This window comes from Oncorhynchus clarkii, chromosome 29, assembly GCF_045791955.1.
Source record: "Oncorhynchus clarkii lewisi isolate Uvic-CL-2024 chromosome 29, UVic_Ocla_1.0, whole genome shotgun sequence".
Taxonomy (NCBI): domain Eukaryota; kingdom Metazoa; phylum Chordata; class Actinopteri; order Salmoniformes; family Salmonidae; genus Oncorhynchus; species Oncorhynchus clarkii.
The window spans coordinates 1,663,529-1,690,084 of NC_092175.1; the positions used below are offsets into that span (position 1 = coordinate 1,663,529).

The 26,556-nt window shown below is 43.5% G+C and overlaps 1 protein-coding gene across 1 annotated transcript in view; it reads right to left on the minus strand.

Moving 5' to 3' along the window:
- Positions 1-25,341, minus strand: part of LOC139387925 (3',5'-cyclic-AMP phosphodiesterase 4D-like) — a 65,231-nt gene extending 39,890 nt beyond the window's left edge. The window contains exons 1-3 of the mRNA XM_071134309.1: positions 25,273-25,341; positions 13,440-13,631; positions 732-768 (exon numbers count right to left, since the gene is read on the minus strand). Coding sequence (XP_070990410.1) covers positions 732-768; positions 13,440-13,582 — 180 coding nt within the window. The 5' untranslated portion in view covers positions 13,583-13,631; positions 25,273-25,341. The remainder of the gene's footprint in view (positions 1-731; positions 769-13,439; positions 13,632-25,272) is intronic.
- Positions 25,342-26,556: the final 1,215 nt, after the last annotated feature.

Sequence of the window (26,556 nt, forward strand, 5' to 3'; positions counted from 1 at the left end):
CTGGTTTGCGCTTAGTGGGACTATTATTTGTTTTTCAACAGGACAATGACCCAACACACCTCCAGGCTGTGTAAGGGCTATTTGACCAAGAAGGAGAGTGATGGAGTGCTGAATCAGATGACCTGGCCTCCACAATCACCCGACCCCAAACCATATGAGATGGTTTGGGATGAGTTGGACTGCAGAGTTAAGGAAAAGCAGCCAACAAGTACCCATTATATGTGGGAACTCCTTCAAGACTGTTGGAAAAGCATTCCAGGTGAAGCTGGTTGAGAAAATGCCAAGATTGTGCAAAGCTGTCATCAAGGGAAAGGGTGGCTACTTAGAAGAATCTAAAATATATTTTCATTTGTTTAACACTTTTTTTGGTTACTACATGACTCCATATGTGTTATTTCTTAGTTTTGATGTGGTACTGGTATATATATATATATATATATATATATATATATATATATATATATATATATATATATATATATATATATATATATATATATATATATAGAAGGAGGTACTGATGATGCAAGTGAAGTATATCAGTCCCCAAAAATGTAACAACCTACTGGGCACAGACGTCAATGCCATGTCTATTCCAAGTTGGTTCAATGCAATTTCATTGAAATGATGTGGAAACAATGTTGATTTAACCAGTGTGTGCCAAGTGGGAAAGGTCTAATAACTAATAAACATCATGAATGTAAAGCATACTGTAATGATAAGACACTGACCTGTGCAAATGGCGTGACTTTCAAGTCATCCCAATGGCTGTAAGAGAGGAAGAAGAGAAGGAGGAAGATTATTAATTTACTATGTGAAAACATACACAATCACGGCTCTCCTTTCTAATTGGAAAAGTAACAATGAGAAAAATCTCATTCATGTTAAGGTATCACATTCATTTGTCAACACAGATTAACCATATACAGAGATAGAATTAAAGAAATCAATATACAATTATGTTTTGATATATTTATGATTATATTTCGGGAAATGTTCAATGTAGATGTTCTGTATTGGAATATAGTTTGTCTGTGTATCAAGGTAAAGCAAGGCAGGGGAAAATACACACTGTCAAAGCAAACAGCATCAAATCATGTAAATTAAAAGTCATCCAGATCCACCAGTGAATGGGGAAGTATCAGATGTGTGGGGAGAGAGGCAGCAAGACCATTGAACCAAGTGAATAGCAGGGCCTATCGAGCTGGCTTAGAGTTGAGGAGCTTGGTGATGCAGAGATATTCCAGGTTTATATGATCAGTCCACACTAGGAATGGATGTTCCGCCCCCTCTAACCAGTGCCTCCACTCCTCCAACTCCATCTTCACTGCGAGTAGTTCTCGATTTCCCATGTCATAATTCCTATCAGTGTGACTGGAATCAGATCTCCTCTCCCTCCTACGTTCCTGTAGCCGCCCAACGATCCGTATGGTCAAGGCGATTAGAGAGTCGAGCCTGCCCAAGGGCAGGCAGAGGTCAGTAATCCGAGAAAGAGTCAAACAGGGACAGAATGAAAGGCAGGCATAGGGTCAGGGCAGGCCAAATGGTCAGAACCGGGAGGACTAGAAAACAGAAACTGAAGCTACTGGAAAATGGCAAAACATGCTGGTAATACCTGACAAGATGAACTGGCAACCGACCAACAGAAAACACAGGTTAAAGTACACAGAGGATAATGGGGGAAAATAGGAGACACCTGGTGGGGGGGTGGAGACAAGCACAAGACAGGTGAAACAGATCAGGGTGTGACAGCCATTATTTGTCCAATTCAATCTGACCCAGTAAACAGAGGTACTGCAGAAAAGGCCCATGGAGTTGGTGGAAGAATTCTTTAATTCATGGGCACTTGCTCAGCTCGGCCAGGGGCGCTTTATTAGGTCAGGTGGAAATGTCCACCAGATCTCAAATCATTAAAAGGAGTAAATCACCAATCGCCCGATCTCACCTCTTTCTCTTCCTTAACCCAGTCTAATCCAGAAGATCTGTGCGTCCATGAATCCACCCAAATCTACCGAATCTGTTACCTTTTCATCTGAACGATCATTGTGATCGGGAGAGCGGCCATCAGTTATTGTTTATAGTTATTAGCGCGTAGCGCGGCTTGGAGCGAAAGACACAGTCACCTTCTCAAATGAATTTGTGCATACCATAATATTGTATATGTTTTAATGTAGTTTTGGTTCTGATAATGTAATGGCTTTAGATTTAGCGTAATATGTATCCCCATCTGCTGACAATATGTATCCCCATCTGCTGACAATATGTATCCCCATCTGCTGACAATATGTATCCCCATCTGCTAACAATATGTAGCCCCATCTGCTAACAATATGTAGCCCCATCTGCTGACAATATGTAGCCCCATCTGCTGACAATATGTAGCCCCATCTGCTGACAATATGTATCCCCATCTGCTGACAATATGTAGTCCCATCTGCTGACAATATGTAGCCCCATCTGCTGACAATATGTAGCCCCATCTGCTGACAATATGTATCCCCATCTGCTGACAATATGTATCCCCATCTGCTGACAATATGTATCCCCATCTGCTGACAATATGTATCCCCATCTGCTGACAATATGTAGCCCCATCTGCTGACAGATTGATGGCAACACATTCCAATTCTGTGGATGTTTGTCGAAGCAAAATTGTGTTTAACATCTGTAGGTATCTTGCATTTTCATGTGAGAATTCTGATTGAATAGATGACCAGTGTACAAAAACATCAAAACGCCTAGCTTTGGTCCTGGGCATTATCGCTAGCTTCGCTACTATTTTGTAAAGAAACACACACTAACGCTCACTGGACCACAGCAACCAAACGCCTAATATTGCAATGACTCCAATTCTGTTCAAATTAATATTTGTAAAGGAGGTAATAAAATAATCAGGATGGAGTTGGAGTAGAAGGAAGTTTCTAAAACTTCTTCTATACACGCCATGCAGTCTTCTGAGCAAATATGAGGCCCAGATTACAGTACTGATCTCAAGTCTAAACCCGTAAGTAAACCAGACTTTGATCCATCCATTCATGCCATGGAAAGGTGCACCACTGGAGGATTTGGGGGGTTTAGACTCTCAGTAAACTACACACAATACCCCAAAATAACAAAGCAAAAACAGCTTTAAAAAGAGAAGGTGACAAAAAGAAATACCTTATTTACATAAGTATTCCGACCCTTTGCTATGAGACTCAAAATTGAGATCAGGTGCATCCTGTTTCCAATGGTCACCCTTGAAATTTCTACAACTTGATTGTAGTCCACCTGTGGTAAATTCAATTCATTGGACATGATTTGGAAAGGCACACATCTGTCTATATAAGGTCCCACAGTTGACAGTGCATGTCAGAGCAAAAACCAGGCCATGATTTCGAAGGAATAATCCGTAGAGCTCTGAGACAGGATTGGGTCAATGTAACCATGTAACCATGTAACCAAGCATCATGCTGTGGGGGTGTTTTTCAGTAGCAGGGACTGGGAGAATAGTCAGGATCGAGGCAAAGATGAAAGGAGCAAAGTACAGAGAGATCCTTGATGAAAACCTGCTTCAGAGCCCTCAGGACCACAGACTGAGGCGAAGGTTCACCTTCCAACAGGACAACGACCCTAAGCACACAGCCAAGACAAAGCAGGAGTGGCTTCAGAACAAGTCTCTGAATGTCCTTGAGTGGCCCAGCCAGAGCCCAGACTTGAACCAGATCAAACATCTCTGGAAAAACCTGAAAATAGCTGTGCAGCAACGCTTCTTATCTAACCTGACAGAGCTTGAGAGCATTTACAGAGAAGAATGGGAGAAATTTGTATTATCATACCCAAGAAGACTCAAGGCTGTAATCGCTGCCAAAGGTGCTTCATCAAAGTACTGAGTAAAGCGTCTGAATATATATATATAAATGTGATATTTAATATATTTTTAAAATATATTTGCAAAAAGAAATTGTCTGTCATTATGGGTTATTGTGTTGTCATGACGTTGGCCTCTTGTGTATAACAAGTCCCATCCCCCTCTCCCTGCCTCTCCCTTGCCTCCTTCAACTAAGCTGCTGTGGTCAGAGAGACGTCGTAAATTCCTGAGGATCTCCTCATGGACACACAGTATAGAGAGAGTACATTTTCATAGAGAACAAAGCAATTCCTTCCACCTCACAGAACTTGAGGTACGAACAAATTTCATGTTCCGGAGAAAGTATAAAAGATGGGTGAAGAATCCAGCTACGAACTGGTCTGTTTGTCACAACTTGGGGAAGCTCATGGGAGACGGTGTGGCCACATTACCATAACGCTGTTTATATAATAGCCTCAGATATGAGGTTTACATCTAATTGTTGTATAAGATGAATGAGTGAGTATGATACTGTTTGTAAAAGTGTATGATTTTGGCTGTTTAATGAAGGAAAACTCAAAAAGGGAATTGGATTTGAACTAAATCAGAGGACCGCCCCTGAGCCCAGTTAGGGTCAGGCGTCCTGGGACAGCCCTTTTCTGCCAATCTGAATAAAACCCAACTTTGAGAAATGATCACCAGACCATGTTTTTCTCCATTAGGAGGAGACAAAGGTTGTAGACCATTGCTGAATATTTGAACCATACCACGTGGTTAAACTCTTAGACTATCGATACCGACAGAATAAGAACAAGTCTTTGATATTAATTACTAGTCTGCAGCTAGGAATTCGGTAGCATTGAACGCGAAGAACGACAACCGCCGAAACATCCATTCTATAACGAAACAAATGAATGTCACTCTTAACTATCCCTTTTAACCACACCCTAGAGAGAGTGGGAGAGAGACGGACAATTCTACAATAGAAACAAACTTTTCACCGGAGATCAAGACGACACACTGAGCGTAAATATATATATTGATTGCAATTGTTCCCGAATGAGTGAGCGTTCATGTGTAAAGGATTAGCATTTCAATTGTTATAATTATCAACTCTGTAGTGACTTATTAGTCGACCCCCACTTCCCCTTTTGTCTAACAAGCCGCCATGCCAGTTTAGCCCACTAGGGCACATTCTCCTATCATTTCATGTAACCATATTTACTGTTTGTTTATGCATTTCTGTGAATTACTTAGTTAGTAATAAATAAATGATTTAAGACAATTGATGTGTGGATGACTCATAGTGAAGACTGGGTTTGTGCAGATAACCAACAATTTACGACGTTTGGAATGAGACTAACGTGAGGTAAAGTAAATAATTCATTAATTCGAAGACTAATTGATCAGATAAAATATCTGATAAGTTATTTTAAGAAATTATAACTTTGTAATCTGAATATTTGTCCTTGGTGCCCCGACTTCCTAGTAATTACGGTTACATGATTAATCAGTCTAATCGTGTAATACTAATTACAAAGAATCTTTGATAAAAACTATGTATTCAGTTTAATGATAGTGTTACGCCCTGGTCTTAGTATTTTGTGTTTTCTTTATTATTTTGGTCAGGCCAGGGTGTGACATGGGTTTATTATGTGGTGTGTTTTGTCTTGTTTTTTTTGTAGGTATTGGGATTGTGAATTAGTAGGGTTATCTAGAAAAGTCTATGGTTGCCTGAAGTGGTTCTCAATCAGGTGTTTATCGTTGTCTCTGATTGGGAACAATATTTAGGCAGCCATATTCTTTGAGTGTTTCGTGGGTGATTGTTCCTGTCTCTGTGTTAGTTTGCACCAGTATAGGCTCGGTCACTTTGGATTTTCTTTTTTCGGAAGAGAACGTGAGCCGGGTGCGCCATTCTCCTTGCGGAGATGGTGCAAAATCCATCAACATGGTCGGTCCCTGGGATTGGGCTGGCTAACACGATTCGGTTTGCTTGGAAGGAAAAGGAGTTGGAGCCTTTAGGGCGGGAAACTTTTGGAAGGACAATTTTGATGGGGATTCTAAAGCTGACGGTGAAGGACGTGTTTTGCTTCCAAGGCAACTCGTTGGAGGGAGCATACGACGTGGCACTACATACGGAGGAGAAACACGATGAGATCCTGAGAAGGGCAAGAGCAGTGGGAGGTGAGAGGCCGATGTGCCACTATGAAATAACAAGCCTGGCGAGGAACAACTTTACAGTTGTAACTGTCAACATTTTACAATCCATACGTTAAGGACGAAGAGGTGAGGGCCTTTCTGGGGAGAAACATGGATAGCGTCTCCTCAGCAAGGCACCTCAAAGACTCCCTTATGTTTTGGATATGGAGGAGAGGCTTCCAGGCCCTCCTCAGGGAGGACCCAAAGGGACATGGTGGCTACCTCCATCCTCCTGCTATGTTCTCCCTGGGGGCTGACAGGGGGACGTTGTTTTATGCACGTCAGCCTCCATTTTGCAGGCGCTGTATGGCCTATGGCCACATCTTCGCCTCGTGCAGCGCAAGAAAATGCAGATTTTGTGGATCTGGGGAGCACGAGGCGAAGGATTGTGACGAGCCTAAGTGGCTTGTCAGCACACCTGTGGCGGGGGTGCCCAGCTCGTCAGAGGTCATACGCGTCTGTGGCTGGGGGGGAGCAGGAGCGGGGGATGGGGGAAGAAGAGGAGGGGAAGGAAACGCCTCATGACCAGAGTACAGGCCCAGAGGGGAAGGTCGCAAGGAAGGAGGAGGAGCAAGAAGCGGCGGATGGAAGGGAGAAGGAAACGGAAGGCACGGGAGTAGGAGAACCAGGAAAAGCGGCGGAAGAAGGCAAGCGATTGGAGGAGCATGAGAGAGAAGAAAGCGAGGGAGGGGTGGTGGAGAAGGAGACGGTGGAAGAGCAAGTGGAGTGGGGGGAAAGTGCCCTGGTGGAAGAGATGAGGGGTATGGGGGAGGAGCTGGCGGGGGGGGGGGGGGGGGTGTGTATCTCTCCACTGTCGCCATCACCAAAGAAGAGAATGAAGAGGGTGCGATTGGCCGACAGTGAGAGGGAGGGGATGGCCAAGGGAGTGATGGGGGTGGGAGAAACCTCGGGGTTGCTGCTGGTTTCCCCAGGCCCTCAACTTCTGTTGGGTGGGGACACACCTAACAAGACTCAGGACTGGGTGCAGGAGGAGGTGGGGAGTTTTTTGTTTGGGGACTCAGCCTCCCCTATTTTTTTTTTCCAAACCAGCTGCAGCGCTGGGGAGGGGGAGGAGTGTGGGGGTAGACCCAGGGTGCAGGGCACCCCGGAGCCTAACACTATTCCTGCATCCTGGGTTGGTGAGATGGAGGAAGAGGGGGGGACGTCGAGAGTACGGATGGTGTTATCACCGGTAGATATGGAGCAGGGGAGCATCGGGTGAGTCTCCTGTTTTTGTTTTTTTCTGTCTGGGTTTAGTATTTGAGTGTATTACATGTTTTTATTTTATTCTTTCATGGGGTCTAATTTTACTTTTGTTAGTTTAAATGTAAGGGGTTTAAGGGATTGTGTTAAGAGGAGGGCGGTTTTTAGTTATTTGGAGGGTGTGGGGTTTGATTTTTGTTTTTTACAGGAGGTTCACCTGAGGGATGGAGGGGATGTTAGTAGGTTTAAGAAGGTGTGGGACAAGGGGGTCGGTTTGGGGTATTGGGGGGTGCACTCATCGGGGGTAGGGATTTTGTGTGGGCACAGGGAGGTAAAAGTGGAAGGTTCTTTTGTGGTGATGCAGGGGAGGATTATGGGGGTGGATGTCACGATAAGGGATTGTACATTTAGATTAGTGGTGGTGTATGGGCCACTGTGTGTCACAAATAGGAAATTAGTGATAGGGGGAGATTTTAAAGCAGATTTAGGAATAGGGGGGGATAGCAGTGCAGGCGCCATCACTGGGTTAATGGCTTGCCATGATCTGGTTGATGGTGGCCTGCACACTACTCCGAAAATGGCCGGTCCTACATGGCGCAACTCCAGGGGGGTTGTGCGGAGGCTCGACTATATTTTTGTACCCAGGTCTTTGGGTCAGTTGTCTGGGCGGCTGTTGCCTGTTTTCTTTTCGGATCACGACGGCGTGCTCCTGCAGGTGGGGTCGCCAGTCTGCCTCTTTGGTAGGGTGTACTGTAAGTTAGATCGGGATGTGCTGGAGGAGCAGGCTTTTGTTGACGTTTTTTTTGGTTTCTTTTGGAGGCTTGAAGGCCTCAGGTCCATGTGCGAGGGGGTGTTAGAGTGGTGGGAATTAGTTAAGGTGAGGATTAGGGCTTTTATAATAGGGTATTGCAAGAGGAAAAAAAGGGAGGAGAGGAGGGAGGTGGATCGTATCCAAAGGTTAATTTAACTCGAGTCCGAGGCAGGCAACCTCGGTGGGTTGTTTGACTGGGAGAGATCCGCAACCCTAAAGGCGCAGCTCAGGGAGTTGCAGGAGCGAAAGGCTTGAGCTTTCCTGGAGCGTGCGCATAGTGGCTTTCTAGAACACAATGAGACTTGTTCTGCTATGTTCTTTAAGTTGGTTGGGGCAGGACAGAGTAGGAAGGTAATGCATGGCGTTAGGGAAAAAAATGGTAGTATAGTTAGAAAACCAGAGGAAATGGTCAGGGTGACAACTGATCATTTCCAAGGTTTATTTAAGGAAAGGGAAATAGATGTAGAGCAGGGAAATGTGTTTTTAGAACACTTGTCCAGGCGGTTGCCGGAGGACATTAGAGAAGTGATGGAGGCCCAGATCTCACTAGAAGAGGTTGAGAGCGCTCTTAGGAGTATTTGGCGTACATCTACGGTTTTCAGAGTGCCACCCGTTACCCTTATCACCAGACACAAAATCAAGGACACTGAGCCATAGTCGCTACGGTTTTCAGAGTGCCACCCGTTACCCTTATCACCAGACACAAAATCAAGGACACTGAGCCCTAGTCGCTACGGTTTTCAGAGTGCCACCAGTTACCCTTATCACCAGACACAAAATGAAGGACACTGAGGCATAGTCGCTACGGTTTTCAGAGTGCCACCCGTTACCCTTATCACCAGACACAAAATCAAGGACACTGAGGCATAGTCGCTACGGTTTTCAGAGTGCCACCAGTTACCCTTATCACCAGACACAAAATCAAGGACACTGAGCCATAGTCGCTACGGTTTTCAGAGTGCCACCAGTTACCCTTATCACCAGACACAAAATCAAGGACACTGAGCCATAGTCGCTACGGTTTTCAGAGTGCCACCCGTTACCCTTATCACCAGACACAAAATCAAGGACACTGAGCCCTAGTCGTTACGGTTTTCAGAGTGCCACCAGTTACCCTTATCACCAGACACAAAATCAAGGACACTGAGCCCTAGTCGTTACGGTTTTCAGAGTGCCACCAGTTACCCTTATCACCAGACACAAAGTTTTGTCCACTGGCAAATGAATTACTTTCCATTCAGATGGTCTTAAATAAGGTCAGTTAAACACCAGTTAGACCTTGGTGCAGCACAGGAGTCAGGTAGATGGAGCCTAGCTTGTACTCTGTTACCTTGTTCAAAGGGAATGCAGTTACATAAATAGCCAATTTGCATCCTCATGTGGAAAGAACTGCAAAACAGAAGGCAACATTGAAAGCAGGACTGTGCGGTTCCTTTTTATTATTACTTTTTATTTGGTAAATATTTTATTTTCCTTGAACTGCACTGTTGGTTAAGGGCTTTTCAGTAAAGCATTTCACGGTAAAGTCTACACTGTTGGTTAAGGGCTTTTCAGTAAAGCATTTCACGGTAAAGTCTACACTGTTGGTTAAGGGCTTTTCAGTAAAGCATTTCACGGTAAAGTCTACACTGTTGGTTAAGGGCTTTTCAGTAAAGCATTTCACGGTAAAGTCTACACTGTTGGTTAAGGGCTTTTCAGTAAGCATTTCACAGTAAAGTCTACACTGTTGGTTAAGGGCTTTTCAGTAAGCATTTCACAGTAAAGTCTACGCTGTTGGTTAAGGGCTTTTCAGTAAGCATTTCACAGTAAAGTCTACACTGTTGGTTAAGGGCTTTTCAGTAAGCATTTCACAGTAAAGTCTACACTGTTGGTTAAGGGCTTTTCAGTAAGCATTTCACAGTAAAGTCTACACTGTTGGTTAAGGGCTTTTCAGTAAAGCATTTCACGGTAAAGTCTACACTGTTGGTTAAGGGCTTTTCAGTAAGCATTTCACAGTAAAGTCTACACTGTTGGTTAAGGGCTTTTCAATAAGCATTTCACAGTAAAGTCTACGCTGTTGGTTAAGGGCTTTTCAGTAAGCATTTCACAGTAAAGTCTACACTGTTGGTTAAGGGCTTTTCAGTAAGCATTTCACAGTAAAGTCTACACTGTTGGTTAAGGGCTTTTCAGTAAGCATTTCACAGTAAAGTCTACACTGTTGGTTAAGGGCTTTTCAGTAAAGCATTTCACAGTAAAGTCTACACTGTTGGTTAAGGGCTTTTCAGTAAAGCATTTCACGGTAAAGTCTACACTGTTGGTTAAGGGCTTTTCAGTAAGCATTTCACAGTAAAGTCTACACTGTTGGTTAAGGGCTTTTCAGAAAGCATTTCACAGTAAAGTCTACGCTGTTGGTTAAGGGCTTTTCAGTAAGCATTTCACAGTAAAGTCTACACTGTTGGTTAAGGGCTTTTCAGTAAAGCATTTCACGGTAAAGTCTACACTGTTGGTTAAGGGCTTTTCAGTAAGCATTTCACAGTAAAGTCTACACTGTTGGTTAAGGGCTTTTCAGTAAGCATTTCACAGTAAAGTCTACGCTGTTGGTTAAGGGCTTTTCAGTAAGCATTTCACAGTAAAGTCTACACTGTTGGTTAAGGGCTTGTAAGTAAAGCATTTCACAGTAAAGTCTACACTGTTGGTTAAGGGCTTTTCAGTAAAGCATTTCACAGTAAAGTCTACACTGTTGGTTAAGGGCTTTTCAGTAAGCATTTCACAGTAAAGTCTACACTGTTGGTTAAGGGCTTTTCAGTAAGCATTTCACAGTAAAGTCTACACTGTTGGTTAAGGGCTTTTCAGTAAGCATTTCACATTAAAGTCTACACTGTTGGTTAAGGGCTTGTAAGTAAAGCATTTCACAGTAAAGTCTACACTGTTGGTTAAGGGCTTTTCAGTAAGCATTTCACGGTAAAGTCTACACTGTTGGTTAAGGGCTTGTAAGTAAGCATTTCACAGTAAAGTCTACACTGTTGGTTAAGGGCTTTTCAGTAAAGCATTTCACAGTAAAGTCTACACTGTTGGTTAAGGGCTTTTCAGTAAGCATTTCACAGTAAAGTCTACACTGTTGGTTAAGGGCTTTTCAGTAAGCATTTCACAGTAAAGTCTACACTGTTGGTTAAGGGCTTTTCAGTAAGCATTTCACAGTAAAGTCTACACTGTTGGTTAAGGGCTTTTCAGTAAAGCATTTCACAGTAAAGTCTACACTGTTGGTTAAGGGCTTTTCAGTAAGCATTTCACAGTAAAGTCTACACTGTTGGTTAAGGGCTTGTAAGTAAGCATTTCACAGTAAAGTCTACACTGTTGGTTAAGGGCTTGTAAGTAAGCATTTCACGGTAAAGTCTACACTGTTGGTTAAGGGCTTGTAAGTAAGCATTTCACGGTAAAGTCTACACTGTTGGTTAAGGGCTTGTAAGTAAGCATTTCACGGTAAAGTCTACACTGTTGGTTAAGGGCTTGTAAGTAAGCATTTCACGGTAAAGTCTACACTGTTGGTTAAGGGCTTTTCAGTAAAGCATTTCACGGTAAAGTCTACACTGTTGGTTAAGGGCTTGTAAGTAAGCATTTCACAGTGAAGTCTACACTGTTGGTTAAGGGCTTTTCAGTAAGCATTTCACAGTAAAGTCTACACTGTTGGTTAAGGGCTTGTAAGTAAGCATTTCACGGTAAAGTCTACACTGTTGGTTAAGGGCTTGTAAGTAAGCATTTCACAGTAAAGTCTACACTGTTGGTTAAGGGCTTGTAAGTAAGCATTTCACGGTAAAGTCTACACTTGCAGTATTCGGCGCATGTGGCAAATAGAGTTTGATTTGTGGGAGGTTAAGACAGACATATACTGTATGTATCCTATATCTAGACACAAGCCAGGGTGACTTCAGTCCCTGTTTGATCCTCCTGTTGTGAGGATCTCAAAACAGAGATAGGAAAACATTGAGGACAGTGATCTGGTATGTAACTATAGGGCAGATGGATAGAGAGCGAGAGGATGATGAGCAGGAGGAGGAGATGGAATGGAGGATTCCTATTGTATCCGGAGCGATAGAATGATAGGTGTAGGCAACCCTGGTCCTGAGTGCCTTAGGTACTGGAAGGTTGAGTTCCAACCAGGCACCACACCTGTCTCTACTAATTACCTACCAACTGAGCTAATTGATCCATTGATTGATTCATTGGCAACATTTTACCAATCTGGTCTCTAATTCTAAAGCAGAACAAAAGGTTTTGAATTAACTCCTGCTCTAGGGGCTCCATCAGAAGTCCTCTTACTGAAGTAGGCCAGGATGAGTGACTGAGTTAAAAGTATATGATGACTCCAGCAGGCGTGCACAGGGCGGTTTATAGCAATAACTGATGTAGTGCGGCGTCATGCTGTGTAAAAGAGAGAGGGCCTGGTGCCCTGGTCTGTAATGTCTGTTTAAATACCTTGATGACTAGTGCGAACAGACTCATGATATTTCCCTGGGAAAAGAGTCAAACATTTGTAGCAGGGGGAAAAAGACTAGCATAAGATTTACTACTTGAGATGACAGTCACTAGCCCAGATTCCAGGACAGAAAAGTCCCATTTCAAGTAGCATTATTTTTATCGATTTAATAATAGCTTGATGCAAATATTTGAAACTTGGGAGGGATTCGTTGGGAGGCATTTGAATTAAATTCAGCGACAGGGTACATATTGGCAGGCCGATGTGTGATTTACAATTGCGGCAGCTGAATAACAGGGGCCCACTGATTACTGCAGGGCAGTTTAGTACTGGATCTTTTCCTAGGGGCCCTATCCTAACTTCACGTTCGGCCCGACCTGACCTCAACAAACTCTCTGGGAGACAAAATGGAACTTAACAATTGAGTCATGTTTGGGGGGCACCTCAGTCATATAATTTCAATCACTGTGAAAGACCACTATTTGACTTCCCATAACATAACTAAATGCCTCTTCTGGTGGGAACACGTGCTTGTTTTAACCATTTAGCTGGTTAGCTAGACATAATAAATGACCCAACTAAACGCAGTTGTACAGATGTAGGATCTTAATTTCAGCCAGTTTGCTACAGCAGAATAATAATCCTACAGCAACGGGGATTGTGAATTATTATATGGATTATAATTAATGGACATTTCTGTACGGGTTGATACATTTCTGGTAAGGCAAAATCAAGTCTGACATTTCATAGTGGAAATGACACATTTCAGAACCTCAAATACACTACATGTTTTAAATTGCCTGCATTGCAGGAATGGGTGATCAACTGAAGATTCTACATCTATAATTTGTATTATTACAGAAAGAAAGTCACAACCAACAGAGGTAAGCAGAGGGAGACACAGAAGAGATGAAGTACAAGAGATGTGTAGGATTTGCTCTCACATGTCTCTGTTGATGGAGGATTTTCTGGACATGGACCTGGGTGAAAGGTCGTAGTCCGAGTGTGACCGGTAGAGGAAGGACTCTCTCCGCAGGCTGTGGACAAAGTTGGCCTGCAGGATGAGCCCTGACCCCGGGCTGACCATGGGGTCCAGCGGGATAAGCCCTGACGACGAGTCATTATCCACGTCGAACCTACGAAGAGAGAGAGACAGAGATGGAAGGTTAGAGGAGAGGTGTTTACATTCACAATCTTTCATTTTAAGCTGAGAATACATGGTTTTGCTCATTGGTGAGCCCCTTTTTAATTTTTAATTTATGGGAAATATTTCTGGATACATTTTTTACATTTACCCAGAGGTAAAAGTTACATATTGAACAACCTGATTATAGCCTCTGTAGAACTATAGTGTGATAATAAGCAACATGGGTCAGGATACTGACTATTGGAGAAGAGTGTACAATTTCCTGACAGACAAACACAGGTGAATTGCTGTCACACCATCCTTCGCTTTGGCTCCCCCTCCTGTCCAGCTCAGGCGTTGAGCATCGCCGGCTTTCCAGCTGCTCCCGAACCAACTGCTGGCAAACTCCCTTCACTCATCAACCGGACTTGTCTCGTCATCATTACACACACCTGGTTCCAATCCCCACTCTATCACTGTATATATACTCCTGCCATTTGTCTTTGTGAATGTTACTTGTTTTCTTGAGAGGAATCGCTCCTATTTCCTGATTAATTTATATTTTGCACCTTGGGTTCGCCCTGTGCCTTTTTGTTTATGAATATATATTTTGAGCACAACAGCGTTTGGGTTTAGTCCTGCTTTGATCTATGGTGCTTAAATAAATGCAGTAGTTCTAAACCTGTGGCTGTCTTCTGCCTAATCCTCTCTACTCCAGTGACAGTTGCCTAATGGTTTACTCAAGATACAATAACCAGGGATGGGGAGTAACGGATTACAAAAGAAACTGTATCTCTAATCTGCGAGTTGGATAGACTTCAACATCAACAAATTATTGAGATAGCAAAGTGTCACCCATAGAGATCCTATTAAATAAATGAAGTATTCTAATTCATAATTCTATGGGGTCACCTCAAAAAAAAAAAAAAAAAAAAATAGGCCTAAAGCAAATGCAATATATGGCATTACATTTTTCATATGTCATGCAAATAGCAATTTTCAGCGGTACTCAGAAGAATGCCATTCCAGGATAGCAGCGTGCATTTTATTTAAATGTTTTGAAGCAACGTGCCCTCCATGACAAAAACATAAACAACAGAGTAGGCTAATGAGGCCTTTGTATTTGGTTTATGTTCAGGTAAAACAATTGGAAAATTCAATATTTCCAAGTCCTTTTCTCGAATCACAAGGTATTTAATGAATTGAAATCACTGGAAAAGTGACAGACTTTGGTTTTTTTGTCACGTTCTGACCTTTATTTCCTTTGTTTTGTCTTTTATTTAGTATGGTCAGGGTGTGAGTTGGGGTGGGCAGTCTGTTTGTTTTTCTATGTTGGGGTTTTGTGGGTGTGCAATCTAGGTTATCTATTTCTTTGTTTGACCTAGTATGGTTCTCAATCAGAGGCAGGTGTCGTTAGTTGTCTCTGATTGAGAATCATACTAAGGTAGCCTGGTTTTCACTTTTGAGTTGTGGGTGTTTGTTTCCGTGTGAGTGTTTGTTGCCACACGGTACTGTTTCGGTTTTCGTTCATGTTCACGGTTATTGTTTTGTATTTTCATAGTGTTCAGTTTATATCTTAAAATAAACGTTATGGACACTTACCACATACCGCAATGGTCAAAAAAATGGTCAAAGACTCCAGCCACCCTAGTCATAGACTGCTCTCTCTGCTACCACACGGCAAGCGGTACCGGAGCGCCAAGTCTATGTCCAAGTGGCTTATAAACAGCTTCTACCCCCAAGCCATAAGACTCCTAAACAGCTAATCAAAGGGCTACCCAGAGTATTTGCATTGTCCCCCCCCCCCCACCCCTCTTTTACGCCGCTGCTACTCTGTTATTATCTATGCATAGTCACTTTATTAACTCTACCTACATGTACATATTACCTCGACTAACCGGTACCCCACATATTGACTCTGTACCAGTACCCCCTGTATATAGTCTCCACATTGACTCTGTACTGGTACCCCCTGTATATAGTCTCCACATTGACTCTGTACCGGTACCCCCTGTATATAGTCTCCACATTGACTCTGTACCGGTACCCCCTGTATATAGTCTCCACATTGACTCTGTACCGGTACCCCCTGTATATAGTCTCCACATTGACTCTGTACTGGTACCCCCTGTATATAGTCTCCACATTGACTCTGTACCGGTACCCCCTGTATATAGTCTCCACATTGACTCTGTACCGGTACCCCCTGTATATAGTCTCCACATTGACTCTCTACCGGTACCTCCCTGTATATAGTCTCCACATTGACTCTGTACTGGTACCTCCCTGTATATAGTCTCCACATTGACTCTCTACCGGTACCTCCCTGTATATAGCCTCCACATTGACTCTGTACCGATACCCCCTGTATATAGCCTCCACATTGACTCTGTACCGATACCCCCTGTATATAGTCTCCACATTGACTCTGTACCGGTACCCCCTGTATATAGTCTCCACATTGACTCTGTACTGGTACCTCCCTGTATATAGTCTCCACATTGACTCTCTACCGGTACCTCCCTGTATATAGTCTCCACATTGACTCTGTACTGGTACCTCCCTGTATATAGTCTCCACATTGACTCTCTACCGGTACCTCCCTGTATATAGTCTCCACATTGACTCTGTACCGGTACCCCCTGTATATAGCCTCCACATCAACTCTGTACTGGTACCCCCTGTATATAGTCTCCACATTGACTCTGTACTGGTTCCCCCTGTATATAGCCTCCACATTGACTCTGTACTGGTACCCCCTGTAGACAGCCTCCACATTGACTCTGTACCGGTACCCCCTGTATATAGCCTCCACATTGACTCTGTACTGGTACCCCCTGTAAATAGTCTCCACATTGACTCTGTACCGGTACCCCCTGTACATAGCCTCCACATTGACTCTGTACTGGTACCCCCTGTATATAGCCTCCACATTGACTCTGTACTGGTACCCCCTGTAAATAGTCTCCACATTGACTCTGTACTGGTACCCCCTGTATATAGTCTCCACATTGACTCTGTACTGGTACCCCCTGTATAAAGCCTCCACATTGACTCTGTACCGGTACCTCCCTGTATATAGCCTCCACATTGACTCTGTACTGGTACCCCCTGTTTATAGTCTCCACATTGACTCTGTACTGGTACCCCCTGTATATAGCCTCCACATTGACTCTGTACCGGTACCCCTGTATATAGCCTCCACATTGACTCTGTACCGGTACCCCCTGTTTATAGTCTCCACATTGACTCTGTACTGGTACCCCCTGTATATAGTCTCCACATTGACTCTGTACTGGTACCCCCTGTATATAGTCTCCACATTGACTCTGTACCGGTACCCCCTGTTTATAGTCTCCACATTGACTCTGTACCGGTACCCCCTGTATATAGTCTCCACATTGACTCTGTACCGGTACCCCCTGTATATAGCCTCCACATTGACTCTGTACTGGTACCCCCTGTTTATAGTCTCCACATTGACTCTGTACCGGTACCCCCTGTATATAGTCTCCACATTGACTCTGTACTGGTACCCCCTGTTTATAGTCTCCACATTGACTCTGTACTGGTACCCCCTGTATATAGCCTCCACATTGACTCTGTACTGGTACCCCCTGTAGATAGCCTCCACATTGACTCTGTACTGGTACCCCCTGTATATAGCCTCCACATTGACTCTGTACTGGTACCCCCTGTAAATAGTCTCCACATTGACTCTGTACCGGTACCCCCTGTATATAGTCTCCACATTGACTCTGTACTGGTACCCCCTGTATATAGCCTCCACATTGACTCTGTACTGGTACCCCCTGTAGATAGCCTCCATATTGACTCTGTACTGGTACCCCCTGTATATAGCCTCCACATTGACTCTGTACTGGTACCCCCTGTAAATAGTCTCCACATTGACTCTGTACCGGTACCCCCTGTATATAGTCTCCACATTGACTCTGTACTGGTACCCCCTGTATATAGCCTCCACATTGACTCTGTACTGGTACCCCCTGTATATAGCCTCCACATTGACTCTGTACTGGTACCCCCTGTAGATAGCCTCCACATTGACTCTGTACTGGTACCCCCTGTATATAGCCTCCACATTGACTCTGTACCGGTACCCCCTGTAAATAGTCTCCACATTGACTCTGTACCGGTACCCCCTGTATATAGTCTCCACATTGACTCTGTACCGGTACCCCCTGTATATAGCCTCCACATTGACTCTGTACTGGTACCCCCTGTATATAGCCTCCACATTGACTCTGTACTGGTACCCCCTGTAAATAGTCTCCACATTGACTCTGTACTGGTACCCCCTGTATATAGTCTCCACATTGACTCTGTACTGGTACCCCCTGTATATAGCCTCCACATTGACTCTGTACTGGTACCCCCTGTAAATAGTCTCCACATTGACTCTGTACCGGTACCCCCTGTACATAGCCTCCTCATTGACTCTGTACTGGTACCCCCTGTAAATAGTCTCCACATTGACTCTGTACCGGTACCCCCTGTATATAGTCTCCACATTGACTCTATACCGGTACCCCCTGTATATAGCCTCCACATTGACTCTGTACCGGTACCCCCTGTATATAGCCTCCACATTGACTCTGTACTGGTACCCCCTGTATATAGCCTCCACATTGACTCTGTACTGGTACCCCCTGTAGATAGCCTCCACATTGACTCTGTACTGGTACCCCCTGTAGATAGCCTCCACATTGACTCTGTACTGGTACCCCCTGTATATAGCCTCCACATTGACTCTGTACTGGTACCCCCTGTAAATAGTCTCCACATTGACTCTGTACCGGTACCCCCTGTATATAGCCTCCACATTGACTCTGTACCGGTACCCCCTGTATATAGCCTCCACATTGACTCTGTACTGGTACCCCCTGTAAATAGTCTCCACATTGACTCTGTACTGGTACCCCCTGTATATAGTCTCCACATTGACTCTGTACTGGTACCCCCTGTATATAGTCTCCACATTGACTCTGTACCGGTACCTCCTGTATATAGTCTCCACATTGACTCTGTACCGGTACCTCCCTGTATATAGCCTCCACATTGACTCTGTACTGGTACCCCCTGTAAATAGTCTCGCTGTTGTTATTTTACTGCTGCTCTTTAAGTACTTGTTACTTTAATTTCTTATTCTCATTCATATTTTTTTAACTGTACTGTTGGTTAGGGGCTTGTAAAAAAGCATTTCATTGTTGTATTCGGCACATGTGACTAATAACATTTCATTTGATTTGATTCCCCTTGTATGATGGGGGAACCATACCACACCAGGCCCCTATCTACATTATCATTGGCCTTATCTGTTTCAATCCAATCCCTGAAGACAATTCAGCCAAAGTGGGCCACTTCACAAGGAGGCCTATATCGAGGCCTGGGGCTGATGAGGCCTGTGTGTATTCATGCTTACGATTGTCCTCTGTCTCTACTATGACCATGCTCTCTCCAGTACGTCATTCTTTGTGTGACGCAGAGGGCCAGGCTCTATAAACATAAATGCCAACATGACATAGTTATTCCATTAGATAAAAAGTATAACAACGACATCTCCTGTGTCTTGCTTCATATCGGTGTCACAAGTGTTTTGTGTCAATGTTCTTAAGTTAGAAGTTGTACAGCCTACTTCTCAAAGATGGGTACAGTACCAGTCAAAAGTTTGGACACATCTACTCTTTCCAGGGTTTTTCTTTATTTTTACTATTTTCTACATTGTAGAATAATAGTGAAGACATCAAAACTATGAAATAACACATATGGAATCATGTAGTAACCAAAAAATGGTTAAACAAATCAAAATGATTTTGGTTTCTCAAATGACTGCCTCACCTGGTTCACCAACTACTTCTCAGACAGAGTTCAGTGTGTCAAATCGGAGGGCCTTTTGTCCGGACCTCTGTCAGTCTCTATGCGGGTGCCACAGGGTTCAATTCTCTGGCCGAATCTTTTCTCTTACACATCAATGATGTCGCTCTTGCTGCTGGTGATTCTCTGAACCACCTCTATGCAGACAACACCATTCTGTATACATCGGGCCCTTCTTTGGACACTGTGTTAACAAACCTCCAGACGAGCTTTAATGCCATACAACTCACCTTCTGTGGCATCCAACTGCTCTTAAATGCTAGTAAAACTAAATGCATGCTCTTCAACCGATCGCTGCCCGCACCTGCCCGCCCATCCAGCATCACTACTCTTGATGGTTCTGACTTAGAATACGTGGACAGCTACAAATACCTAGGTGTTGGTTAGACTGACAGCTACAAATACCTAGGTGTTGGTTAGACTGTAAACTCTCCTTCCAGACTCACATCAAGCATCTCCAATCCAAAATTAAATCTAGAATCGGCTTCCTATTTCACAACAAAGCATCCTTCACTCATGTTGCCAAACATACCCTCGACTTCGGCGATGTCATTTAAAAAATAGCCACCAACACTCTACTCAGCAAACTGGATGTAGTCTATCATAGTGCCATCCGTTTTGTCACCAAAGCCCCATATACTACCCACCACTGCGACCTGTATGCTCTCGTTGGCTGGCCCTCGCTTCATATTCGTCGCCAAACCCACTGGCTCCAGGTCATCTATAAGTCTTTGCTAGGTAAAGCTCTGCCTTATCTCAACTCACTACTCACCATAGCAGCACCCACCCGTAGCACGCGCTCCAGCAGGTAAATTTCACTGGTCACCCCCAAAGCCAAGTCCTCCTTTGACCGCCTTTCCTTCCAGTTCTCTGCTGCCAATGACTGAAACTAATTGTAAAAATCACTGAAGCTGGAGACTCATATCTCCCTCACTAACTTTAAGCATCAGCTGTCAGAGCAGTTTACAGATCATTGCATCTGTACATTGCCCATCTGTAAATAGCCCACCCAACTACCTCATCCCCATATTGTTATTTTTTTGTTGTTGCTCCTTTGCACCCCAGTATCTCTACTTGCACTTTCACCTTCTGCACATCTATCACTCCAGTGTTTAACTGCTAAATTGTAATTATTTCTCCATTATGGCCTATTTATTGCCTTACCTTCCTAATCTTACTTAATTTGCACACACTGTATATAGACTTTTCTATTTTGTTATTGTCACGCCCTGACCTTAGAGATCCTTTTAATTCTCTATTTTGGTTAGGTTGGGGTGTGACTAGGATGTGCAATCTAGGTTATCTATTTCTTTGTTTGGCCTGGTATGGTTCCCAATCAGAGGCAGCTATCTATCGTTGTCTCTGATTGGGGAACATACTCAGGCAGCCTTTTTTTCACCTTAGTTTGTGGGATCTTGTTTTTGTACGGTTGCTTTCCAGCCCAACAGAACTGTGTGTTTCATTTTGTATTTGTTGTTTTATCGGTGTCATCAAATCAAATCAAATCAAATCAAATCAAATCAAATTTTATTTGTCACATACACATGGTTAGCAGATGTTAATGCGAGTGTAGCGAAATGCTTGTGCTTCTAGTTCCGACAATGCAGTAATAACCAACAAGTAATCTAACTAACAATTCCAAAACTACTGTCTTGTACACAGTGTGAGGGGATAAAGAATATGTACATAAGGATATATGAATGAGTGATGGTACAGAGCAGCATAGGCAGATACAGTAGATTGTATCGAGTACAGTATATACATATGAGATGAGTATGTAAACAAAGTGGCATAGTTAAAGTGGCTAGTGATACATGTATTACATAAGGATACAGTCGATGATATAGAGTACAGTATATACGTATGCCTATGAGATGAATAATGTAGGGTAAGTAACATTATATAAGGTAGCATTGTTTAAAGTGGCTAGTGATATATTTACATCATTTCCCATCAATCCCATTATTAAAGTGGCTGGAGTTGAGTCAGTGTCAGTGTGTTGGCAGCAGCCACTCAATGTTAGTGGTGGCTGTTTAACAGTCTGATAGCCTTGAGATAGAAGCTGTTTTTCAGTCTCTCGGTCCCAGCTTTGATGCACCTGTACTGACCTCGCCTTCTGGATGATAGCGGGGTGAACAGGCAGTGGCTCGGGTGGTTGATGTCCTTGATGATCTTTATGGCCTTCCTGTGACATCGGGTGGTGTAGGTGTCCTGGAGGGCAGGTAGTTTGCCCCCGGTGATGCGGGGGTAAAAGACGCTGCACCTTGGTCTACTCCTTCCAACGACGAGCGTAACAGTTATTGACTGTATGTTTGTTTATTCCATGTGTAACTCTGTGTTGTTGTTTCTGTCACACTGCTTTGCTTTGTCTTGGCCAGGTCACAGTTGTAAATGAGAACTTGTTCTCAACTGGCCTACCTGGTTAAATAAAGGTGTTCTCAACTAGCCTACCTGGTTAAATAAAGGTAAAATATAAAAAAAATATTTTATATTTGAGATTCTTCAAACTAGCCACCTTGATGACAGCTTTGCACACGCTTGGCATTCTCTCAACCAGCTTCATGAGGTAGTCACCTGGAATAGATTTCAATTAACAGGTGTGCATTGTTAAGATAATTTGAGGAATTTCTGTCCTTCTTAATGCGTTTGAGCCAATCAGTTGTGTTGTGACAAGGTAGGGGAGGTATACAAAAGATAGCCCTATTTAGTAAAAGTCCATATTATAGGCAAGAACAGCTTAAATAAGCAAAGAGAAACGACAGTCCATCATTACTTTAAGGCATGAAGGTCAGTCAAACCAGAAAATTTCAAGAACTTTGCAAAAAACATCCTTTGCTGCAGAGGATAAGTTCATTAGAGTTAACAGCCTCAGAAATTGTAGCCCAGGGCCTCCTGAATGGTGCAGTGGTCTAAGGCACTGCATCGCAGTGCGAGCTGTGCCACTAGAGATCCTGGTTCGAGTTCAGGCTCTGTCACAGCAGTCTGCAACCGGGAGACCCATGGGGCGGAGCAGCGTTGTCCGGATTAGGGGAGGTTTTGGCCGGCAGGGATGTACTTGTCCCATTGCGCTCTAGCGACTCCAGTGGCAGGCCAGGCGCATTCACACTGACACGGACGCCAGGTTCCGATCTCTTCTTTTTCCTGCAGTCTGAACAGCCAAAAAGCATATGGTACGGTGTTTCCTCCAACACATTGGTGTGGCTGGCTTCCGGGTTAAGCGGGCATTGTGTCAAGAAGCAGTGCGGCTTGGCTGGGTGGTGTTTTGGAGTAAGCACGGCTCTCGACCTTCGCCTCTCCTGAGTCCGTACGGGAGTTGCAGCGATGGGACAAGAATGTAACTACCAATTGGATACCACGAAATTGGGGAGAAAAAGGGGTAAAAATAAAAGAAAAAAGAAAGAAATTGCAGCCCAAATAAATGCTTCACAGAGTTCAAGTAACAGACACATCTCAACATCAACTGTTCAGAGGAGACTGAGTGAATCAGGCCTTTATGGTCAAATTGCTGCAAAGAAACCACTACTAAAGGACACCAATAAGAAGAAGAGACTTGCATGGGCCAAGAAACAAGAGCAATGGACATTAGACCATGGAAATCGGTCCTTTGGTCTGAGGAGTCCAAATGTGACATTTTTGTTTCCAACCACTGTGTCTTTGTGAGACGTAGAGTTGGTGAACGGATGGTCTCTGCATGTGTGGTTCCCCTCGTGAAGCATGGAGGAGGAGGTGTGATGGTGTGGAGGTGCTTTGCTGGTGACTCGGTTGCAGATTTATTTAGAATTCAAGGCACTTTTAACCAGCATGGCTACCACAGCATTCTGTAGTGGTACACCATCCCATCTGGTTTACGCTTAGGGGACTATCATTTGACCCTACACACCTCCAGATTTTGTAAGGGCTATTTGACCAAGAAGGAGAGTGATGGAGTGCTGCATCAGAAGACCTGGCCTCCACAATCACACGGCCTCAACCCAATTGAGATGGTTTGGGATGCAGAGCAGAGTGAAGGAAAAGCAGCCAAATTCTTCAAGACAGTTGGAAAAGCAATCCAGGTGAAGCTGGTTGAGAGAATGCCAAGAGTGTGCAAAGCTGTCATCAAGGGAAAGGGTGGCTACTTTGAAGAATCTCAAATATAATATATATTTTGATTTGTTTAACACTTTTATGGTTACTACATGATTTAATTTGTGCTATTTCATAGTTTTGATGTCTTCACTATTATTCTACAATGTAAAAATAAAGAAAAACCATTGAATGAGTAGGTGTGTCCAAACTTTTGACTGGTACTGTATATCAGCATGCACTATCAGTATTTACAAGCTCAGTTTGCCCGCTCACAATGCATCATCAAACACACTTTTTGCCCTGTTTGCTCAGTTAGTTGCAACATGATGCCAACAATGCCATAAAGTTGTGACTGCAATCCCTATGCAGTTGGTATAAGGTAGCACATTACACATCACTATTCCCTAACGTCGCTCTGGAAAAGACAATCTAATCTGATTGCATCATACAGCCTACATCATTCAGGCTATTATGCTAAGCATTATAGCGGTATTCAATGGTCATGTTGCCGAAAAAGTGACATATTGCAGCTTTAACAGGCTAGTTAGCTGCCGTAGCTACCACAAGTTATTGTCAAACTGTCAGAGTAGTTTTCAAGCAATAAGATATGCCAAATAACAGTCTAAAAACCCGTAAAAGGCTATGGCTTGAAATATCTGATTCCATATGCTTTTTGGCTGTTCAGACTGCAGGAAAAAGAAGAGATCGGAATCGGATATGCAAAGAAAATTGGATTAGAGTCACTTCAAACTGTCAATGTGAACAATGTTATAGTTTTAGTGCTAGAGCATGGCTCTCCAACCCTGTTCCTGGCGAGCTACCATCCTGTAGGTTTTTTTCCAACCCTATTTTAGCGCAGCTGATTCTAATAATTAGCTAGTTGCTAAGCTGAATCAGGTTTGTTACAACTGTGGTTGGTGTAAAAACCTACAGGAGGGTAGCTCTCCAGGAACAGGGTTGGAGAGCCCTGTGCAAGAGCAATAGCAAAATTGTCCACCCCTATGGGTCTCCAGGACCCGGATTGGGAAACATTGCACTAAGCCATTTGAACAAAAACAGTCAGATATGCTCTGCCGATAAACACACTAACATAATGTACCTTAATGCTCTGTATGGTTTACCTGAATGTCATGAAGTGCTGTAGTAAGTGGTTGTTAGGACAGTGTGTTACCTAAGAGCTCACCTCACTAAGCTGTACAATACCAGAGCTTAGAAAGTGGAGAAGCTGAGAAAAGCATTTTGGCAGCAACATGTGGTACATAAACAGAACAGCAAGGACATATCTGGCAGCGCTAGGCTCATGCTGTCGCTAGAATAAGGCCTCTGACTCCATCACAACAGCAGTGATATGGGGACTTTCAGAAGCTATTCTGAATGTTAAAAGAGACTATTGTAAGAGACAAGCACTAGTTTAAGGTACCACCAAGTGTATTGTATTAAAAAAGAGAGCACCAATTCGAGACACAGAAACACGATTACCCCTGTACAATTTTAGAAGCCTCCCTACTTCTTCAACTGACTGTATTCAATTTATTCGACATGGACAATGAACATGAATTTCTAAATACTAAATACTTCTAAATGTGCCCCCCAAAATATATATATTTCCTCTGCATCCAATCACTAACTAGATCGAGAGAGGAGCACAGTGCACTTCACAATAAAAACAACCCGGCAACAAGGGGTCCTACCTGTAGGATCCAAGACCTGGCCGGGAGGCACAGGAGTCCAGGTGCACAGGCCAGAGGTCCCGAATGTGTGGTCTAGAGGGTCCATGACAGACCTCCCAGAAGGGGACTGGAAGCAACACAGCAGAGGGAGGTTGACTGCGTGTCAAGATAAAATGCTGCTGCAACTCTGTTGTACTTCCTGAAGATGCTTGCAAGACACTCAAAGCTCTCTTCATTACCTCTCACTTTCATTCTTTCGCTCTCTCTCTCCAACCAGACACTCCTCCATTTGGCTCTGGTGCAAAAGGGCCAGTTCCCCTCCCTTTATAAGCTTATTAGTGAATGTGCTCACTGTAGGGCTTGCCTAGGCCTCTCTGTCACACAATTGTGGTAGCAGCAGAGTAAACTAGGCTGTGTTGTTGTACAGTTTTGCATGATAACAAACTAGCATCCAGGTTACTGCACTAATCTAATGAAATAGAAACTGAGTTAGAAGAAATTAGTCTTCTTTTATGGACACTTAAATTAGATGAGTTCCATTTGCAGTCAGTCGCAGTGTGTTCAAACTGTGTGTTCAAAGTTCATCCACAGTGTTTCTGTATTTTCTCTCTCAGGAAAGACAGTAGGTCAACACAGAGTTGACAACCCCACAGTGACACTCATCAGGACTGTGGTTTCTGAAACATATTCTTCAACTGAGAACTACTTTATTCATGTTTTTCTACTGCAAAGGAAATACTCTTCAACTGAGAAAGGGCAGCAAGTGATTTCAAATAGGTGAACTCTCTCACACCATTCACAAATTCAACCAACCGGCTCGATCTTATGTAATAAAATTTGAAATTGTGTTTCTTACATTGGATAAAAGTAGAGACTCAGAGCTAGAAAATGGTATATCATACACTACAGTTGAGGAACAATGGGAAAGTAATTCTGCTTTGGAAGCTGATAAACTTGTAACCTCACTTTTGAGAAAATGGCCCTTGAATGTTTGGGAAACCTACTGGAGAGCTCTTCTTTGTCTACACGTATTCAGTATTGTTCACACCCTCTTAAGCTAAAGCCCCACCCATCTCTTTAAGGATTCACATGTGAGGCCATATACTAAACAACCAAATATTTCAAGATTAAATACTATTCTATGGATGTGTTCATAAATTCAATCTTGAGTGCCAGAATGACTCTGGGCATTCGTAATCTCGGAGCATTCACAGCGCACAATGGACGCTCTGGCCGAGGAGTAGGGTTGATCCAAGCGTTCTGACCTAACAACAGCAGTCAGGCACCAGCAGTCTCACCCTAGCA